At 37.6% G+C, this 22,986-nt stretch overlaps 2 protein-coding genes across 2 annotated transcripts in view; one reads left to right on the plus strand and one right to left on the minus strand.

The window, feature by feature from the left end:
- The window catches only part of VPS37A (VPS37A subunit of ESCRT-I), a 35,137-nt gene extending 35,008 nt beyond the window's left edge, over positions 1 to 129 (minus strand). The window contains exon 1 of the mRNA XM_080661177.1: positions 12 to 129. Within this exon, the coding sequence (XP_080517303.1) occupies positions 12 to 93 (82 nt within the window). The 5' untranslated portion in view covers positions 94 to 129. The remainder of the gene's footprint in view (positions 1 to 11) is intronic.
- CNOT7 (CCR4-NOT transcription complex subunit 7) lies at positions 10 to 21,001 on the plus strand. Its single transcript, XM_080661180.1, has 7 exons — positions 10 to 189; positions 1,457 to 1,667; positions 3,915 to 4,108; positions 11,655 to 11,816; positions 14,422 to 14,566; positions 17,150 to 17,260; positions 19,125 to 21,001. The coding sequence occupies exons 2-7, from the start codon at positions 1,551 to 1,553 to the stop codon at positions 19,251 to 19,253; spliced, it is 858 nt and encodes a 285-aa protein (XP_080517306.1). The 5' UTR covers positions 10 to 189; positions 1,457 to 1,550; the 3' UTR covers positions 19,254 to 21,001.
- Positions 21,002 to 22,986: the final 1,985 nt, after the last annotated feature.

The following is a 22,986-nucleotide window of genomic DNA, read 5'->3' on the forward strand; positions in this document are numbered from 1 at the left end:
CCAGGACGTACACGACGCGACGGCGCAGCTCGGTGCGGCGCAGCCCCGGCTCCCCTTCCCCCCCTCGCTGGGCGAGAGGTGTCTATGGGGCATCCGCTGCCGCCGCCGCTCCCGCCACCGCCGCCGCCGCTGCTGGGTGCTGTCTCTATGGCGAGGAGGAGGAGGAGAAGCGCGAGCTCAGTGACACAAGTAGATCTGGCGCCTGCAGCCGGCGGCGGGGGAGGGGCGGGATGGGGAAGCGAAAAGGGGGTGGGGACGATGGACCCGGGAGGGTGTGCGATGGCGCCAGCTGCAACGGGGCTGGCGGGGGACGGAGCTGGGTGGCGGGCAGAGGAGAGGGAAGGTTCCTGAGGCTGGGGGTTTGACCGGGGGCTGGCGCGGAGTGATGACGCACAGGCTTTGTACCTGGGGCTCCGCTGCGGTGGGACGGAAATTGGGGGTGGAGGGCGGTGGCCTAGATCTCCAGCTCCTCGGATTCTTTCGCGCAGCAGTGCCCGGGAGTCAATCTGGCTCCAGTAAATGGTTATCTACACCTTCGCCCTGGCGCTCTGCCCGGGAAGAGAGCTAGTTATCTATGACTGGAATGCTTCTGTACTGCCCTCTCCTTTCTTTGGGAGCCTGCAGCACGGAGATGCTACCTCGAGTAATGAGGTCTGTGGCTCCCCTTCGCTTCTGGAACCGCAGTGGAGGGACGTGGAGAAAAGCACTGTTAAAACTACAGGGTCTTCCCACAGGGTGTGGTAGAAGGGGCAGGTTTATGCACGGATCCCCTGATCTTTGGTTTTCTGTTCTTAAAGCACTCGGTTACACTTGGGACTGCAGAGTTTGGGTGGGGGCGGTTCATAATTCCTTTGAAAAGTCTTCGTTATGATTTTTTTCACAAACTGTGAAAAATAAAGGAGCCTTTTCCTGTTCAAGAACCAAAATGTGGTCTGTCCTGTTATCATATACCATGAAACCCAGTGTATGTGGCCCAGAAACATGAAGTGTGTGTTTGGTAACCAGGAAAAAATGCTTTGATTTTTAGGAAATTAGAAAGAAACAATTTGAAATGCCTTTCTTTTTCCCTCCTACAGTTATGGGCTTTCACACAAGCGCTGTGTCTGTTACTTATTGCTCAGAAATAACTTTTTTTTTTTTTATTAAAGTAGGTTTAATTTTGTCTCCTCCAATCTGGCTTGAATAAATGCCAATCAAGATCTTGTAATCAAAGCTGATTTTGAATGTTCTGTTAACTAGCAATAAAAGCAGACATTACTGCTGCCCTAGTAACGTGATCTTCTCACATGTGTATCAGTATTTCAATTTTCATTTTTGTCTGAAAATGGTTAACAATTTTTACTCAGTGAGTTGAATTCAGAGCAGTCTTTAATTAGTGGGAAATGATTAATATGTGCACATAAAACACTTTGTATATAACTGATGTTAGAACCATAAACTGTGTTTATTTTGACAGGTACACAAATAAAGGATAAAGTATTTTATGAAACAGATCTTCAATCAAGTATAACATTTTGATGCTTGGCAGCTAGACTCCTTGTGCCCTCACTATGCCAGCAGCAACGGTAGATCATAGCCAAAGAATCTGTGAAGTTTGGGCTTGCAACCTGGATGAAGAGTTGAAGAAAATTCGTCAAGTTATTAGAAAATATAATTATGTTGCTATGGTATGCCTATGATCAAATATCCTTAAAATGCTTCTTATAAAAGGGGAAGAGAAATTTTAAAAGTCTTGAATTCAACCCTTCTGGTTGGTTCTTTTTTAAGGGACTAATTTAATTATGCAAAGAAAATTTTGTCTATGTCCTCCAACCAAAGACCACAGGAAACATATCTGTAATGAGACAAGTTGGGTTTATTACTTATTGGAGTGAGGGAACATGCATGCCATTGGAGGAAACTTGTGTCAGGCAGTTTTAGGTAGAGATTAAGGAAGCAGGGCTTGGTGGGAAGCTGGAGTATCTTAATAAAGTTTTTCTTTTAATTTTAGGGAAAGGAGAGGGAACGAGAGTGAGAAACATGGATTTGTTATTCCATTTATTTATGTATTTGTTGCTTGTATGGGGTCTGATGAGATCAAACCTGCAACCTTGGTGTATAGGGTCAACACTAACCAACTGAGCTACCCAGCCAGGGCAATATGTTTTAACTAGAGGGAAAGAAGACTCAAGGAAGTCAAAAGCTATAAAGAAGCAAGTCAGTCATTAACCAAGATAGAAGGGTGTTTGGTCATTTTCGTGGTTTGGACAGTGTTTGTGTTTTTGTCCATGTTTAGTCATGATTACAGAGTGGCCTTGTCTGATGTTGAAGTGTGAAATTGTGTATATTCAACAGAAGAACATTAGCTACAAGTGCCAAGTCAGCCCCTAGCAATACTAAGGCCTAACTGATAATACCAGATCAGCTCCCATAAGCTAGGAAACTCCTGATGTCTTTCTCAAACAAACAAAAAGATCTCTCAGTGAAACATGGTTGATCTGCAGTTTTTGTTGTTTGGTTTTTAATTTAAAAAAAAAGTTATCGGTGGAGTTCCGTGAACATACTGCTGTTAAGCATCTTATCTTGTATATCTGTTATAGCTACTCTACGGTTTTCTAGATAATTAGCTTTGTGAAGCAAGGGGTTAACAGCCGTGGGCAAACTACGGCCCGCGGGCCGGATCGGCTGTTCTATCCGGCCCGCGGAGCCGAAAGAGCGGAGGGTTCTCTTGCTCTCCCCTCCGCTCCTTTACTTTGAATTTATATTAGTTCACACAAACACTCCATCCATGCTTTTGTTCCGGCCCTCCGGTCCAGTTTAAGAACCCATTGTGGCCCTCGAGTCAAAAAGTTTGCCCACCCCTGTATGTTAATATTCTTTTGTTCTTCTAACATCTGGCATAACACAGTACTTCCAATAAAGTGGTTTTTGAGTAGGATAGATTTAGAGAAGTTTTAATTTCTTTACTGTTTATAGTGACTTGGTATTTAGATTTGTTTAAAAAGCTTCCTAATTTGGATTTTAATACTAAACGGATGTATCATTTTCTCAGTATTTTTAATACAAATAAATATAAACTTGTGGGAAAAGTTGATTGGTTAAAATATGAATATTTGAATGTACATAGATAATGTTCTATTTAATAAAGGTGTACATCCTCACAGAATTAAATTTTCTTATTCAATAGAAATTGCTAGCGGTCACTTATTTCTCAGATGATAAGTAGTGACAACATTAGAGACGTGATAACATTCTACAAGAGTGTGAATGGCATGCAATTTTTGATGACATGCTTTCTCTGGAGTATAAAGAGAATACTGTTTTAGCTCAAGAAATTAGAAGGGTTTGATGTTTATATAATCCTTGCCTGAGAAAAGTGATTGGAAAGTATGATGCATTTTCTATTCTTTTTGACCAGTTCCGTATTAGAATAGAAACAACATAGATGGAGATAGAGAGCATTATGCTAAGGGAAATAAGCCAGGCAGAGAAAGATAAATATCACATGATCTCACTCATTTGTGGAATATAATGAACAACATAAACTGATGAACAAAAACAGATCCAGAGACAGAGAAACATCAATCAGAATAACATAGTTTCACATACCTCTTGAGAAACATCAACTTAGGATTTTTTTCCTCTTCCTTGGGAATAGAGTATACTTGGTTGCATTTATCATACTATATATAAGTAATTTTTTTACTGATATGATATTTAAAGTAAGGAAAATTCATTAAAGTTGTAGAGTTTCATTTTATGGTTCCAAAAAATAATGCTCTTTTCTGTTAAAAGGTACTTTGTAATGGAATATGAGTGTATAGAATATCATCTATAACAGGATTCTTTAATTTATACCAAAAATTGCTTATTTATTCTAGGAATTTGTGGACTGTGGTTTTTAGTAAATAATGAATTTTAAAACTGTTTTACAGGACACCGAGTTTCCAGGTGTGGTTGCAAGACCTATTGGAGAATTCAGGAGCAATGCTGACTATCAGTACCAACTATTGCGGTGTAATGTAGACTTGTTAAAGATAATTCAGCTAGGACTGACATTTATGAATGAGCAAGGAGAATACCCTCCAGGAACTTCAACTTGGCAGTTTAATTTTAAATTTAATTTGACGTAAGTGGGAAATAAATATAACCTGATAATTTTTTTTTAGTTTAATTTTTGGAGTTGATTTTTCCCTCAAGTATAGTGAATGAAATTCTAACTGAATATGGCATAGTTATCCTGGAAATACTTAAAACCTAAAATTTAAAAAGGTTAGATTGCTTTTGTATATTATAGGTCCAAATAATTGAATAAAGAAGAGTCTTCGGTTCATGTACTTTGAATTTTAGAAATGTTATATGAAAAGTATTACTGCCACTTTTTTTAAATTTGGAAAATTTTGAGTATTGGAAATACTTCTTTTTAAAATTTCTTTATTGATTAAGGTATTACATGTGTGTCCTTGTTCCCCCATTATCCCCCACCTCCCATTCATGCCCCCAACCCCCTGTTGTCTGTGTCCATTGATTAGGCTTATGTGCATGCATATAAGTCCTTTGGTTGATCTCTCCCCCGTACCCCCACTCTCCCCTACCCTCCCTGAGGTTTGACGTTCTGATTGATGTTTCTCTGTGTCTGGATCTGTTTTTGTTCATCAGTTTATGTTCATTATATTCCACAAATGAGTGAGATCATGTGATATTTATCTTTCTCTGCCTGGCTTATTTCACTTAGCATAATGCTCTCCATCTCCATCCATGTTGTTGCAAATGGTAAGAACTCCTTCTTTTTTACTGCAGCATAGTATTCCATTGTGTAGATGTACCACAGTTTTTTAATCCACTCATCTGCTGATGGGCACTTAGGCTGTTTCCAAATCTTAGCTATGGTGAATTGTGCTGCTATGAACATAGGGGTGTATATATCCTTTCTGATTGGTGTTTCTAGTTTCTTGGGATATATTCCTAGAAGTGGGATCACTAGGTCAAATGGGAGTTCCATTTTTAGTTTTTTGAGGAAACTCCATACTGTTCTCCACAGTGGCTGCACCAGTCTGCATTCCCACCAGCAGTGCATGAGGGTTCCTTTTTCTCCGCATCCTCGCCAGCACTTGTCATTTGTTGATTTGTTGATAATAGCCATTCTGACAGGTGTGAGATGGTACCGCATTGTTTTTATTTGCATCTCTCGGATGATTAGTAACTTTGAGCAGGTTTCATATGTCTCTTTGCCTTCCTTCTGTCTTCTTTCGAAAAGTGTCTATTTAGATCAGTTGCCCATTTTTTGATTGGGTTATCTTCTTTTTATTAAGCTGCATGAGTTCCCTGTAAATGTTGGAGATTAAACCCTTATCGTTGATATAATTGGCAAATATGTTCTCCCATGCAGCGGGCTTTCTTGTTTTATTGATGGTCTCCTTTGCTGTGCAAAAGCTTTTTATTTTGATGTAATCCCATTTGTTTATTTTCTCTTTAGTTTCCATTGCCCTAGGAGCAGTATCAGTGAAGAAATTGCTTAATCCAACACCCTTTCTTGATAAAAACTCTCAACAAGGTGGGAATAGAAGGATCATACCTCAACATAATAAAAGCTATATATGATAAACCCACAGCTAACATCATACTCAATGGGCAAAAACTAAAACCATTTCCCCTAAGAACAGGAACAAGACAGGGATGCCCACTCTCACCACTCCTGTTCGACATAGTACTGGAAGTATTAGCCATTGCAATTAGACAAGAAGAAGAAATAAAAGGCATCCAAATTGGAAAAGAAGAAGTAAAGCTGTCCTTATTTGCAGATGACATGATATTGTACATAAAAAACCCGAAAGACTCCATCAAAAAACTAATAGACTTAATAAATGAAATCAGCAATGTAGCAGGATACAAAATTAACGCCAAGAAATCTATGGCATTTCTATACACCAATAGTGAAGTTACAGAAAGACTAAAAAAGCAATCCCATTTACCATCGCACCAAAAAAATTAAGATACCTAGGAATAAACTGAACTAAGGAGGTAAAAGACCTTTACGCGGAAAACTACAGGACACTGAAAAAAGAGATAGAGGAAGACATAAACAGATGGAAGAACATACCATGTTCATGGATGGGGAGAATCAACATCATTAAAATGTCCATACTACCCAAAGCAATCTATAGATTCAATGCACTCCCCATTAAAATACCAATGGCATATTTCACAGACCTAGAAAGAACTCTCCAAAAATTCATCTGGAATGAAAAAAGATCCTGAATAGCCACAGCAATCCTGAGAAAGAACAAAGTAGGTGGGATCTCAATACCAGATTTCAAGCTTTATTACAAAGCCACTGTTCTCAAAACAGCCTGGTACCGGCACAACAGCAGACATATAGATCAATGGAATAGAATAGAGAACCCAGAAGTCGACCCAAATCACTATGCTCAATTAATATTTGATAAAAGAGGCATGAACATACAATAGAGTCAAGGAAGTCTCTTCAATAAATGGTGTTGGGAAAATTTGACCAATACATGCAAAAAAATGAAACTAGACCACCAACTTACACCATACACAAAATTAAACTCAAAATGGATCAAGGACTTAAACATATGATGAGAAACCATAAAAATACTAGAGGAATCCACAGCCAGAAAAATCTCTGACATATGCCAAAGCAATTTATTCACTGATACTGCTCCTAGGGGAAATACTTCTTAACAAAAAAATAATTAGAATATTAATTTCACTTTCAAACTTGTGTACAGTTTGAAATACATATACCTTTGTTGTAATAGTTTTGCTTCTTAAGAGGTTTTTATTACAGTCATACTCCAGTTTATGAGTAGAATATATGTCCAAGGTGGTAAGATATTTCTTGGAAACTTGGGTGCATTTTCCTGTCAAATCAGTGTTATATAAATGATTATATTCCCAGGTCAGGCCACAAAATCTCTTATACTTACACTAGAGGCCCGATGCACGAAGTTCGTGCAAGAGGAGGCCTTCCTTCCCCTGGCTGCTGGCACTGGCTTCCCTCTGGCACCCTGGACCTGGGCTTCCCTCGCAGCCCTGGCTTGGTCCGGTCTAATCAGCATATTACACTTTTATTATTATAGATAGATATGGGAGAAGTAATACTGTCCTTTAACCTGGTGCTTCTTTCGGAAACACTTTAGAATCTGGCAGATTGTCTTCTGGAATCTGAATTCTAACTCAAGCCCAGGGTGGAAACCCAGTTTCCTTACTTGTAATTCTTGTCTATAATTGGTAGGAGTAATCTCGATAGCTTAGAGAAATGTAGTTTGTTTGGGCCAAAGGCAGATTGTTTGTAAACTGACTATAAGTTGGAGAAATGTTTTAATACATTCAAAGTATGTTACAATACAGGATTGCAGTGTCCTGTTTTGACAGCCTGTACTTGTGTAATGTAATGTAACATCTGATTTGAAAAATAGTAAAAGAAGGTGGTAGTGCCAATGTACGAACCTCCCATTCTCTGTAGAATAATGTGAAATTTAGTATAGGAGATTTAAGGAAAAGCAGGGTTGACGATTTTAAAGGGTAGTGTTGTTAGTGTTTCAATAATATGGCTTATACTTTCATTGTGTTTAGCCTGACTCCCTGTTTTTGGATTTTAAAATGTGCTCTTCAGAACCTTGTAAAGGATAAAAAAATACTTGTCTCTATTCAAACTGATAATAACCTTTCATAAGTACTGTAGTTCTGAAACACAGAAAATGGCTTTTTAGCCTTTTCCCAAAAGACTGCTTTTTAAAATTATTTGTTTACCATTTCATTTGTTACCTTTTTTCTAAACTGGTCATTATTAGAACACTGGAGGCCTGGTGCATGAAAATCGTGCACTTGGGAGGGGGGTCCCTCAGCCCGGCCTGCACCCGCTCGCAGTCTGGGAGCCCTAGGGGGATGTCTGACTGATGACTTAGGCCCATTCCCCGCCTAAGCCAGCAGTTGGGCATCCTTAGTGCTGCCATGGAGGCAGGAGCACTCGCCAGCCATGAGTCTGGCTTCTGGTTGAGCGGCGCTCCCCCTGTGGGAGCACACAGACCACCAGGGGGCAGCTTCTGCATTGAGCGTCTGCCCCCTGGTGGTCAGTGCGCATCATAGCGACTGGTTCCACCGTTCAGTCACTTTGCATATTAGCCTCTTATTATATAGGATTGTTTTAACTAAGATACTGTTGTGATCTTAGTACCTGAGTAGGAGGAGACCCATCCGTGTCACAGTTTTGGTAAAATTGAAATTTTCCTTATCTAGAAACATCATTGTTCTAATAACAGCTGCTTTGTTAGTATAGTCTCTGAAAGACATTTTTCTCATACAGAGAGGGCTACTGTAGATTTGCTATACCAAGTTTTGCATCCATTTTCACTGATGTTCATGTCTTGGGACTTGGGCGATGTTTTAGGAGAAGGGTATAGTGAAAAATATTAAGTAGAAAAGGTCGATTGGAAGATAAAACCAGTGCCATCTAATGTGGAGACAGAACAGAACCCATGAACAGAATCTTGGATATTTTGAATAAAGGTGAAATTTCCCTTTTTATTATACCCCTAGAGTGAATGTATCAACGGCTGTGCTAGGCACCAGGGGTACAGAATTGAAGGACGTTGGTCGTGGTCATTATAACTTAGTGTTCCCATAACTCTTTTGTCTGCTTCATGTTGCTAAAGTCCAAGAATTAGCACTCTTAGGTACTGATGGATACATTAGAATCCTCTCCAAACTGAATTTCAGAGTAGATATGTACATGAAACTTGAAGTGGGGTATTGATGAGCTGTGAAGAACAGAAAGCCATGGGCAGAATTCCTCTAACAAGTCAAAAGATATGAGAATGAATTTTTTATAGGGTCATCAACTTGATGATTGTAGTAATTCTTGATATTTGAGAGAATCATTTGCACAGCGTGGAAGAGATTACAGGGGATCATGGCTTCAGTAATAACAGAAAGGAAGACTTCATTCAAGGAAAAGGGCAGTGCAAAGGAGATAGTGCCCTAAGTAGGAGAGACAACAGAAACAAAGGGTGGCTTTTACTTTGTTTTACTGGTAATGCACAGGCATTTGAAGGTTAAAGGACAGCTATCAGTTATGGAGTTGTAGGCTGTATGTGTTATCTTTCATAGCCTTTGCAGATTTGGGGGGCATCTTTGTGTTCTTAACAGTTTGGGTTCATTAGATACTATGTTTAGTAACCATCTGTGTCTTTGTGACAATCTATATTCCAGTTTATTTGCCTCTTATGATTTTCAGCATCAATTTAAATATATAGGAGTTAACAATTTTAAAAATGTAAAATGTGTAGTAGCCGGAGTTCATTGAGGTTGGAAAGTGTTTCTAAATTGTAAAATCTCTAACCTGCATGTTTAAAAATGTGAATTTGTGTAGTAGGCTAAGTTTGTATTTGTAACTAGAGGTAATATCAATAAATGTACTGAATTTAGCAGACCTAGATGAGTTAGTTTCTAACTTTAGGATATACTTGAGATAGACAGCCTTGTATCTCTGCTTTTTTGGAAAACCTTTTTTAGAGATTTATACATGGCTTTCCTTTCTGTTCAGTTTTCAGAACGGGGTATTCTGTGACCATCAACTTCAGTACTTAATTAGTGTTAGGAATGGTCACATTATTGTTTATTGCCATTTTGAGCAGATTGATCCAATCAGTAAGCCAGCACTTGCACCTATAGCAATTCTAATGTATAAGCAATATTTAAAGTAATTTATTGAGATTGAATTAACATTTTAATATTTTCCTGCATCTGCTAGCAAGGTGGAATGATTTTCAGAACTTGAAATGGACGCCAGGGAAAAGGGACATTCTATTAATTTAGAGAATTGAGTCATCACAATTATGGAGTTTTCCTTAACACACGAAGTATTTTCTGTCCTATTTGGAGATTTAGTTAGCTTACCTGGATGGGGTTCCCAGCTTTCTCTTTCTCTTTCTAATAACATGGGTATTATAAAGCATGGAATTTGTTCCAAATGACAAAATATTTAGTCCAATGAAATTCAGATGACAGTACATTAACTTATCTGGATTGAGCTATGTGAACTATGCAGGAACAAAAAAAGAGAAAAAATAATTTATAACATGTTTTTGTTTACTAACTTACTTGACCATAAATTGTCAGAAGTAGTCATCCAGGTCTCTCCTGAGGATTGGGATTCAGTGGGCCTAGGTATGGGGCCTGAGAATCCATATTTTTGGTAAGCTCTCTCTCTGGGTGATGGTTATCACTTGGCAAGTTTGGGCAGCACTCACTATTCCACTTCTTGTTTGTTTGTTGTTTTTTTATCTGATGGTATAACATTGAACAAAATAGATAAAAATGATTGTCCTCCTAAAGCTTGCATTCTGGTTGAGAGAGACAGACAGTTAACTAAAAGCAAGCATATGGCCCAGAATAATGTGAGTCTGGAGAAAGAATCTGTTATGCCTTGGTTGGTTATAATTGCTAAAACATGCCTCCCCTTGTGAGCATCACGACCTGATGAGTGAGGTTCTAGTTGTCTAAGATACATATTTTTAGTATAAGAAGGCCAGATGATACTGTTGAATGAAAAAACTTTTATTGGGTTTATTCAGATATCCTTTCTGAGGAGTTTTCCAGGGGAAAATTTGACAGTGATTGTTGTGGTTTTCCCATTTTTAAATATTTCAGTGGCTAGTTTTATTTTTTAGAGACATTTGGAAGTAGATTGATTTCCAGAGACTAGACCATAAGAATACATTTCGGCTCGAGTGTGATTTTTCTTTTGGTATAGTTAGTTTTGTTAAATTGTTTAATAAGATTGTCTTTGCTAAATGATGGAAAGTGATATTTTTACAGTTTAAAATATAAACAGAAAAGTCTAATGGGGCAGTGCACAAAATAGTTTCCTTTCATTCTCAGAAACATATACCTTCATTTTTTCACTTATTTAATTTAATATTTTAGATGCCTGTGTGTACTTACAAAGAGATGGCTTTCTTTTTGGCTTAAGTAGTCTTGAATGATTGGTTTATATTTAGATTTCCTGGCTTGATTTTTGAAAGGCAATCTTGTAGGATTAAGATTGTTAGAAGAAGAAATGATTGCTGTTATACCCAAGTCCTTCATTTTAATCAGTTTAGTGCTCATTGGGGCCGTTTGCAAGGCTGATTATTTGTGAGAGGAGGCCTCTCCTTTGTCTTAAATACGGAATGTCGTTTAACGCAGCCACGTCAGATGTTTTCATGGGTTCTCCTCTCTGGTGCTGCCGAGAGCAGGTGGATGAGCATGGGCCCTCTCCCTGTGGCGACAGCGGCATCTGGCAGCGTCAAAGCGGTTGCTGAGTGAAAGAACATGTCTGTTAGTTTGTGGTGAAGTCCCCGGTGAATAGAAGACTCTTTTTTTCAAACCCAAATTTATTTAACTTTCGAAAGCCTAGTTCATAGTAAAGATTAAAATCTCCCCATTGGACTGTTTTGAATGATTATTTAATGTGTGCACAGTTTTCTGAAATCATGACTGTTAATGTTTAAACTGTAATTTCTTTCCATATATGTGAAATATTGGAACAAGTGAACCCAAGCCAGTCCTCTTTCTTATTTGTGGCATTGTAGTTGTAGATATAAGCTGAGAAAAGGAGTTTGTTTGAAGTATGGCACTTTTAAATGTTGTGTTTCTTCTTCTCCTGCCAGGGAGGACATGTATGCCCAAGACTCTATAGAGCTACTGACAACATCTGGTATCCAGTTTAAAAAGCATGAGGAGGAAGGAATTGAGACCCAGTACTTTGCAGAACTTCTTATGACATCGGGAGTGGTCCTCTGTGAAGGGGTCAAATGGTTATCATTTCATAGGTAAAGAGATTGCATTACAAATGGCATGCATGTTTTTGCCACACAGAACTCACACTGCAACAGTCTTGAGTGAAGTGCTTAAATTAAAAAAAAAAAAAACAAAACACAACAAAAAACAATGAAGTAGAAGAGATAAACAGAACAAGAAAATGGCGTATGTGTTACCATTTCCTAGCTGCTTCATGTTCGGCTTGGTCCCTGTTTCACAGGCTTCATTCTGTAAAGAATTAGTTGCCACATGGCAGTCTCCTAACTCTTAAGAGACCAATGTTGGTCTCCTTCAAGATTTTACAACATGGGATACATTGTAGCCCATGAGAGTCAGCACTGCATAGTGAAAAGGGTACAGGCTAGGAAAAGAGACCTTGGTTCAAGTCCAACAATGCCATTTGGAATCTGTTACCTAAGGTTATTTAACATTACCTAGCCTGAGTGCAAGAATTCATTCATTAAAAATACTTATTATCTACCATAAGCCTTGCACTGTGACGAAATTCTAGGAATTAAGATATAAACAGACTAACCTCCTTGTTCTCATAGAGTTTACATTCTGGGGGAATAGGCACACAATTTTTCTAAATAATGGAATTTATATGAATTTATATGTGGTTTTTTTAGATGGTAATAAGTGCTATGGAGGCAAAAAAGCAAAATGCTAGGGGTTGGTGTGTGGTAGAATTTAATTTTATTTAAATAAAGTGATCAGATGGCATCATTTAGAAGAACTACCTTGCAGAATTATTTTAAAGTATTGTATTATGCAGGTGTTAATGTTCTTATACTCAATCACTTCATACACTTTTTTAAAAAATAAGACTACCCACATGCTTTACCATTTCCAGCTCTGGCCTGGGGAATGCTTACAGTAAAAGTCTGTTCATGTTTAAACTTCGGCGCAGCACTAAGCAGTAATTTTGAGTTGGAGATACTGAACATACTAATTCTTACCTGTTACCTTTCCTTTCTACTCTCCTCCACTTGTTACCTCAGGAAATAAGACTTCAGTCTCTGTTAATTTTAGAAATGTTTTTTAACTCTTTTTTTCAAAATTTCCTGGTCAGAAGGAAACAAAAGAATGGGAAAGAATTTTCCTGTGCTTTTACTACATATATCCTGGTCTTTCGTTCAAAAGATACTCTGAGCAAATACTTTGACTTGGCACTGGGGTATTAAGATGAACAAAAAGGGTTCATGTCGTTTTAGAGGTTAGTCTAGGTTAGACTCTTATGTATTTGAATACTTGTCAAGGTATGTTAAGATTTTTATTCTATAAAATGTTATTAAATTTTTTTATATTATCTATTTCTAGAAGGTAAAAATTAATTTATAAATCCTAAACTCTAATCTTAACCTTTACTAGTAGTAAGCAAAGGCTGTGCTGATTTATAGTTTAGGTAGACACCAGAGTACCTCTTTGCCAACTATCAGAAATTTAAAGGTTTCTGCTGTTTATTACTTACACCTTGATATTTCTGTGTGGTCTTCAATGGTAAAGCTTTCTTTGCATTTTTTTTTTTTTATAGCAAAGGTGGAAATTTATTGCAGAACAAGCACAGACTCCCATGTGGGGAGGAGGAAAGAGTCCCCTCTTTGCCTTTTTTAGATTAGAAGTAAAATTCTAAATAGTAAATATAAATTTTGTTTTGTACCCTCCCCAAAAGATATGTAAATAACATCTCATCAGATGTCGAGCTTCATATGAAAAGATGTTTTTTAAATGCGATTCCTGCCCTTTAAACTAATGGAGAAAACAATACATGCATTTTGAAGGATAGTACAAGAAAACAGCTTGTGTAACAGATCTGTGGGAGCTGGGCTCTACAGGGACGGCATCTGTGAGAGGTGCTGGAAGGAAAGGGAGACAGGGAAGAGGGTGTGGTGGCCTGGGGGTACAGGGACTTGTAAAACGGGGAAAAGCCAAACAGTAAGCCAGAAGATGTTGGTGGGAGAGTATGGTTTGTATTTTGTTCTGTAGCTAGTCCCAGGCTTTTCGCCTTCACTTCCATGTGCAGCATTCCCACGAGTATCTCTAGGGGAGCCATCAGGAGATGGTAACAAATAATTTTGAGGGAAGAGAGCACTTAATAAAGTCAGTTAAAGGAAGTGACTATACTTTGGTAGGGAATTACCTCTTGGGTTTTTGAAGTATGTGCCTCTTTATGAAAAAGATAGGGAGATTTGCATTATTTTTGCCTTGTGAAAGCCAGTTCTCTTGCTGCCTGTTTGGCCAACTTTCCATTCATCTTTATTTCTTCATTTCCATAGTTATTTAAATTTTTTAGACATACACTGTGGGCAGTTTGACTTTCTCCTTGAAGAGTTCTCTATTCAAGGATCAGCAAAATAGCAGTTTAGTGACTACAGGCTTGGGATGGTGGTAGAGATCTGCATATTGGTATCTGGAGGATGAAGTACCAAGGTCTGTAAGGTGACAACATTTTCCCATTAAAATTGTGAACGTGTTATTTTCTGGTTTTGTGCACTCTGTTTTTGTCGATTCCTTTTTTGTCTAGAGTGTGACTCACTTAAAATTTATTATCAGAAAAGGTTTTTCATCTCCATGGTATTAAGGTCCCTCTTCTGTATTCTTTTAACCCTTTTGTAGTGGTTATGACTTTGGCTACTTAATCAAAATCCTGACCAATTCTAACTTGCCTGAAGAAGAACTTGACTTCTTTGAGATCCTTCGATTGTTTTTTCCTGTTATTTATGATGTGAAGTACCTCATGAAGAGCTGCAAAAATCTCAAAGTAAGGCTTCGAGTGGCTTTACCTGTAATCAGCACACAATTCCCACCAGTGACTGACATGATAGGGTCCTAAGCTGGGATGTTGATTCAGACCATGTTTTATAGTTTTATATTAAGTGCAGTTGTATTATCTGGTCATTTGGTTCTTTTTTTTTCTTGCATAAATGCTTATAGGAAATCCTTTTGCAAAGCTTTAATATATATTGGCAGAAAAAGTTTTCAGTAAAATTAAAACCAAGGATCAGATGTTTGTCATTGCTTGCCAGATTGAAAATAAAAAACCAGCACAGAAACTGAGGCTCTCTCGCACAAAAGTACAGGTTCTCACTCTCCCAACATGCACATAATCTACCCACGCAAGATATAGAGTGCAAGGGGCCAGCAGTGTGCAGATGTAGTCAGGAGGGTACAAAAGTTTCTCCTTCAGTTGGGCTTGGCTAGAGATTATTCTGTTGGGTCTAGTCATTGGATCGTGTTCCAGGGATTCAGTTACAAAGCTGAAAGGGTTTTGTTTGCTTTTCCTGCCCCAAAGAATGTGGACTTGTTAGTAGTAAGTGCTGTAGTAAATAAATGTCCTGTCCGGGCAGTATCTTATATCCTGACACTGCTTAACGTGTAATTGTTACTTTTGAACATTAATTTTTTTCAAAAGGAACACTGCTTTAAGGAAGAGTGTTCCTTCAGTTTGAGAATGCATCTATGATGGCGCAGCCTCCCTAAGGAACACAGTATTTTCTGTTACAGTGAATAAGCTATAAATAAATAAGTAAACAAAAAACACAAACATTTAGGTAAAGTGGTTCCTTCAGACAACCTGTATCAAGTTTGATCAAATTTTCTCCTCACCAAGTTTTTAGAAGTACAATTATGTTATACTTTTAGAAGATGGAAAAAACTTTAAGAGCATTACTTTTATGCAGAAAGAAATATTTTAGGAATTAAATAGGAAATTTTGCTTTGACAGATGAACCAAAATCATAAGAGAAACAGTCTTTTGGCCAAAGTCAGCTTGCCTCATCATAGGATTTGCCATATAACCAGGGACATTTTTAAGGAAGAGTATATCACGTTTGTAACACCTCAGAGCAGCAGATTTCTGTGCAATTTGAAGAGACTTCTAGCTGTGCAACTTAAGCGAACTTGCAGTAGTATATCCTTACTACTCTAGAAACTCAGTCCATACCTGAAAGTATTACATGCTGAGAATCCAAGGCCGGAATGTTTTAATGTGGCCTTGGAAATGCTTTTTAAAATTGATATTTGTACAATGACAGTTTCTGGAAACAGAGCCAAGTTATTGCTCATTATGTATACGTTATTTGAAAATTTCTAAGTATATCAGTATTCTGAATATAACCTGAGTGACCTGGTGTGTTAAAATTCAGGTTCATGACCACAGTGCTTTTTGACCTATAGTCCACTCCCTGAATGACCTGCTCTTGCTCTCTAAGCAGCTGCTAATGTTACCTAATCCTCGTGCTAATTTTAGCTCAGAAGCAACTGCTGTCCAAAGCTCTATTTTAGGCTGTGATAAGCAGAAGGCTTGGTTTGCTAGTAGGAGCCTTAACAATTTAGAGAGGAATTTCTTTGTGTTTGTCTTGTTTTTCCTGATCATGCTTTCTTTTCTTTACTTTCTCTCCTCCAAGTGTCCTCCATTATTATTCTTTCCTCCCGTGCTGCCATCCCTTCTTCACTTCCTTCCTCTTCTATTCATTCTCTTTCTCTACCTTTCTTTCACTCTCCTCATCTTTCTTTTTTAATCCTAGCATTATTAACATGGCAGGTTTTGCCCTAACCGGTTTGGCTCAGTGGATAGAGCGTCGGCCTGCGGACTCAAGGGTCCCGGGTTCGATTCCGGTCAAGGGCATGTACCTTGGTTGCAGGCACATTCCCAGTAGGAGGTGTGCAGGAGGCAGCTGATCGATGTTTCTCTCTCATCGATGCTTCTAACTCTATTCCTCTCCCTTCCTCTCTGTAAAAAAATTAATAAAATATATTTTTTAAAAAAAAAACATGGCAGGTTTTTAGCAGACCCTTCTAGGAGTTGTATTATAAGAACATACTTTCTTTTTAACCAGCAAAACCATAGTTAAGCATTTAAGATTTCATTAGTCATAATAGCTTTGTTTTGTACAAATTATTTAGATGAAACTATTTAGAAATAGATTACTGAGAAGCTTAAGAAAATTAGAAAGTAACTACCTACCTTCAGGTTTATAATAATTGATCAATGGGTGGACTGACTATGCATATACTGGATAATGTTATCCTTGATACCTGTTACTTTGTATATGATCTGCTTCCCCTATATCTTTAGAAAAGCTATTTATCTATTACATGCCTTAAAGCATGTGATAAAGATACATTTTCCCAATTAAGATCTAATTTTCTATTAAATTATAAACTTCACCCACATTCAACAAATATTTAGTATTTCACATGCTCTGGTCTTTTCCAGTCTTCATAAGGCCATTTCTACATTCTGAAGTTTATTTATATTTTGGTCATTGTCTAAGTTATATAATTCGTGAATTCAGGCATTGCAATGTTTGTCTTGACAGGCATTTTTTTTTCTGTCTTCTAGGGTGGTTTACAGGAAGTTGCGGAACAGTTAGAGCTGGAACGGATAGGACCACAACATCAGGCAGGGTCTGATTCATTGCTCACAGGAATGGCCTTTTTCAAAATGAGAGAAGTATGAAGACATCCGTGCCTTTTTCTCAATTGGTTGTTAGGTTGAGAGCATTAAAAATCACGTGGCAAAGTTTTGGGGCAATAAGTACTTATTAAATAAAAATAAAATTAGAGGTACCATATAAGTCATTTCTAACACACTTGAATGAAAGAAAAAGTAAGTCATCTTGAAATGTAGTTCAGGAGGAAATGAAAAAATAATGTATTTGGAGACTAAAAAATTTACCTTAGAAAGTACATAGGTCCAACTATATTATTTTTTATTTTTTTATTTTTATTTTTTTAATATATTTTATTGATTTTTTTACAGAGAGGAAGGGAGAGGGATAGAGAGCTAGAAACATCGATGAGAGAGGAACATCGATCAGCTGCCTCCTGCATACCTCCCACTGGGGATGTGCCCACAACCAAGGTACATGCCCCCGACTGGAATCAAACCTGGGACCCCTGAGTCCGCAGGCTGACGCTCTATCCACTGAGCCAAACCGGTTAGGGCCAACTATATTATTTTTTAGGTGAGAAAACTGGGGCCAGAGGCTACCTTTTATCCCAGGTCGGGTACATTACTCGTCAAGAACTCTGGAGTTGTTGCTGTAGACCACATCGGTGCTGCTTCTGCCAAGTCCGGGGACTCTCCTATGTTTCCTCTGGCGTTGTCTTAATCTTAGGCATTAAATTGCTGGTAAAAATGTTACTTGCTTATTCCATTCAGTACTTTGAGGATTAATAGAGTAGGACTTGTGCTTTTTAGAAGATTGAATCTTACCAGAGGTATTTGAATTCCAAAGGGTTAAATAAAATCTGAAGTAGTAGTTGAATAAAAAATCAGATAGAGCAGAACCTCCTTAAATAGTAAAAGGCAGAGATAAAGAACATAAAGAAGTTGGGTGTGAAAGAATGAAATTGTATTAACCTGAGTCTGTCTATAGGTTAAGTGATATGTACAGGTGTGCCTCGCTGTAGGTAAAAGGCAAAGAAAAAAGTTTATTTGTGCTAAAACAAAATAGAATGGACTTTTTTGCTTATAAAAAAAATTTTTTCCTTTTTGCAAAAAATTTACTATAAAATTCTTTTTTAGTATATCCTCTAAGACATTATAGAATTGACTAAGTAGTCTTTTGGGAATTTAAAACTTTTTATAGAAATATATTAACTATAGGAAACATAACACCTGTTTTGCTCTGTAGTACTGGATTTTTTTTCCAAGTGATTTGGACTATCTATTCATAAAAGTAAATACTTTGTTTTGTGTGTCATTCCAGTGCTGCATTAGAGAATTAAAGCAACCGTTTGGATTTTCAGCTTTGCATTTTAAAAACAGTTTAATGGTTGAATTAATGGTGGGTTCTCTACTACTAATTTGTTCCTTTATTTTTCTTGGCTTCTCCAAGGATAGTAACCGAATGTGAATGTTGACATTTTACTGTCCGGGACGTGTTTAAGCTTTGACTGTTTTTAGTCAACTTAGCCTTGACATAGGCTCAAGGCTGCTTATCTAAGCTCCCCCACCCCACCATTGGCTGTTTTCATTCATTCTTATCGTTGAGTGCTGTTCAGTTAATGGGGTAAAAAGGTCTGCCATTTTCCCATGGTTACAGATTCTTATAAAAACGGTCTAATGTTAAAAGGAAAGACATGCATTTACACACTTATTTTTGTTGTCTTTTTCTCCTGTTTCTTTGGAGCTCTGAACTTTAGGACCTCCGGTTTCGTCATTGGTTTATGTGTGTGGCCTCGAAGGAGCACGGTAGAAAAGAGCTGCCGTTGTGGTTAGGGAACAGCAGTACTGACTTTGCTGAAATGTACATTCCCAGTGGTACCTTTTGGTTAAAATTATCTCTTTTTTTTCCAAAATTCCTTTTTAGATGTTCTTTGAAGATCACATTGATGATGCCAAATATTGTGGTCATTTGTATGGCCTTGGTTCTGGTTCATCCTATGTACAGAATGGCACAGGGAATGCATATGAAGAGGAAGCCAACAAGCAGTCATGACATGAAATAGTCCTTTTATTTTTATTTTATTTGAACTACACACATGCTTGTATATAGGTTTTATCGCTGGTTGAATCCCTTGAACAATAGACAGTACTTTTTTTTTTCTTTCATCGCCCATTTTATTTTTGTCTTTCAGTACTTAATATGACCATTCCTGTCTCAGAGCTTAAATAGAAAAGCATTCAGGTTAAATTTGGCCTTAATATACCTGTTAGCAGGCGTGTGTGACAGAGAGTGGAAAAGCTGCATCATATAAACTTGACCGATTGGAGCTTGGTTTGTTTCCCCTTTCCTAAATTAACTAGCACTGAGTGTAATTTATTTCCCTGTTTCATGTCTCCCATTCTGCAGGAGTTTTAGCTATTTGAGATTGTGGACCATCAATTTTGCACTTTAGAGAGTGATTCTGACTCAGATCCTCTGTTTTATCAGAAAATATGGTTTTTCTTACTCTTAGCTGGAAAAATGACCATCTGCCAACTTTATAAAGTATTTACTTTTCACCCGTGGAAAATCGCACATGCATTATGCAAATGGTTGATTCAGCAAGACTACAAAAGAAAAGACAAAAACTACTGAGGAGCTTAATTGCTGTTTCAGTACTAGTGTTTAATCTTCCAAGCACATCTAGTGTCTGTCAGTTTCTGATTGGCGTGTCTGTAGGCCGCTCTGACTGAAGAACCTTTCAAACCCACTTTACACCCTCCAGGAAAAATCCCTTGTTTGTGATTGGACATTTATTGTCTGCCAGGAAACTGGTCTCCAAGATGTTGACGCTGCAATTGTTTTATGATGGCACAATTCCCTTGATCTGCTTTTTATTCCATCACTGTTCACCATATTTTAATTTTTTTAATTTTATAGCCATACTCACGAGCTCTTGATTTGTTGATTCCAAAAATCAAATTCATTCAAGTCCAAAGATAATAAATCTTTAGGTATATTTTGTACCAGATTAAATTAGACAAAAAATTATGCTTTCATAGTTGTTACAAAGATAAAGAATGGAAAGATTTGGTACACGACAAAATACAAAAATATATATATGTTAGCTATGTGTGTATGTGTGTATATATACACATATAGCTAATATATAGCTAATAAAATTACCTGAGGAGTGTAATGTTTGTTTATTTTTTTGTGTGTATATCTTTGCAATCTATTTTATATATATTGACAAAAGAGACTGTGAAATATTTAGCCATGCAGAATATGTGACTAGACCAGAGCATGTGTAGGAAGACATTTTGGTAATCATTAACTCTGCTCAGAATGATGGACTACAAGTAATGATGTGTGTGATCTACACTTCAATCAGTAATGATAGCAAATCTCCAAGTGTTAGCCACATTGGTTTGTTTCCCTTGTACATTTACTCATGATACTACAGTGCTGTAACTGGGTGGCCCTTTTTAAACAAAACATTATTTGCAAAACAGAGGGTGTTTGTTTTTAAAGCTTTTGTAAATAAAGGCTTAAGAAATGTTTTCTTACATATATTGATGACTGGTCTTTTTGTTTTGAAAATATTTGGGGAATTATTTTTTTTTTTAATTTGGGCAACTGAACAGAACTCAGTAACTTCATTAACTATAGCTAATTATTTAAAAAATCTGGGCCTTCTGCATTTCAACAGTGGTGGCTTATTCTTTATTAATGCTTCAACTAGATTTTAAGAATTGATTCCTATCTAAGAATGCATTTATTCTGAAAGATTTATAAAGTAAATGCACTTGGCATAACTTACTGTGGCTTCTTTTTAAAGCTGATCCAATATAGCAGGTATCTAATTGGTTTCTTTTTATTTTTATCTTTACCTCCTCAAAAAAAAAGAAAAGGAATTATTAAGATTGCCTTTTGAATAGCCGCATAGTTGCTGAACTTCATAGTTTGTATCAGTATTGGTTTCTATCTCTAAGAAGTAATATTTTATAACTTTTAAAGAGAACATTATGACTTTTACTAAATGTAGCTTTTGCACAAAAGATACTTAGCTGATAACATTTTTAGTGTTCCTGAGCCATTAATCCTGGGCTTACCATGTTCTGTGAAATCTGCTAGATGAAGGGTTAGCAAACTATGGCCTGCAGGCCCAAACCAGCCTGCTGCCTGTTTTTGTAGGCCAGTGAAAGGAGAATGGTTTTCACAATTTTTAAATGGTTGGGAAGAAACTATCTCCTGATGTGAAAATTACATGAAAACTAAAGTTTAGTGCCCATAAAATTTTGTTGGGATGTAGCCACACTCCTTTATCACTACAGTGGGGGAGTACAGAAATAGCCCACAGCATTCTTTTCACTTCACATTTCTGCTTGATATGCTATAAAATCACTTGGAGCGCACCACAATATTTTTTATTCTTCTATTACACCCACTGTGTCAAAATGTGAAAAGTGCACTTTGAACGGTGTGCTTTTAAGGCACCTTGAAGTATGCATTATCTTATTAAATGATACGGTAAAATACTGTTTATCATGCAACTATAACTGTCCCAAGAAATACAACATGCTGCCATAACCAGGCTAAAGCTCATCATCATCATTCCCAATTCATGGGAAAGCAGCAGAATTAGAAACTTTAAAACATAACTCATCACAGCATAATTTTTCAGTGAAAAATGAAGAGGTGCTGCAACCGAAGTCCGTTTGCAAGTGGCTCATGTGTAAGCTAAGCAAAGCCATTGACTGACAATGAGTTATAGCACACTCTCTGAACGCAGTAGCCCAAAGGAATGTGTACAGCAGCGGTTCTCAACCTTTCTAATGCCGCGACCCTTTAATACAGTTCCTCATGTTGTGGTGACCCCCAACCATAAAATTATTTTCGTTGCTACTTCATAACTGTAATTTTGCTACTGTTAAGAATTGTAAATATCTGTGTTTTCCGATGGTCTCAGGCTCTACAGCAGCGGTTCTCAACCTGTGGGTCGGAACCCACAGGTTGAGAACCGCTAGCTGGGTCGCTTAAGACCATCAGAAAACAGATATTTACAATTCATAACAGTAGCAAAATTACAGTTATGAAGTAGCAACGAAAATAATTTTATGGTTGGGGGTCACCACAACATGAGGAACTGTATTAAAGGGTCGCGGCAATAGAAAGGTTGAGAACCACTGGTCTAGAGGAAATAAAATGATTAGCTTTTTGATGAGAACAGTTGCTTGAAGAGTGAGGACATTGCATAAAAAATAACAGTTAATTAGCCCAGCCTGTGTGGCTCAGTAGTTGAGCACCAACCAAAGAACCTGGAGGTCATGGTTCGATTCCTGATCAGGGCACATGCCTCGGTTGTGGGCTTGATTCCCCAGTAGGGGGCACGCAGGAGACAGCCAATCAATGATTCTCCCTCTCCATTCCTCTTTTAAATCAATAAAATATATTTAAAAAATAATTATGAAACAAGACAAATGATTTTGAGTGTTTTTCTTTGGCTATTAAAGAGTCAGTACTGCACAGCTGTTGGGAAACCAATACAGAGTTTGAAGTGACTGAAGAATTAGTTTCTAGTAATAGTATCTGTGTAACAACTACAGGTGTGAGTATGTTCAGAGAAGTTGAGAAGCTAATAAGTCAGTACAACCTGAAGTAGAATCTAAGATGTGATACAACTGATGGTGGTAAAAATATGCATGGGCCAGGACATGCATAGTTGGTCACATTTAAAAACTTGTGAAAACAGCCAGAGCCAGCCGAAACCGGTTTGGCTCAGTGGATAGAGCGTCGGCCTGTG

Source organism: Plecotus auritus, assembly GCF_963455305.1.
Source record: "Plecotus auritus genome assembly, chromosome: 3".
NCBI classification, from domain to species: Eukaryota; Metazoa; Chordata; class Mammalia; order Chiroptera; family Vespertilionidae; genus Plecotus; species Plecotus auritus.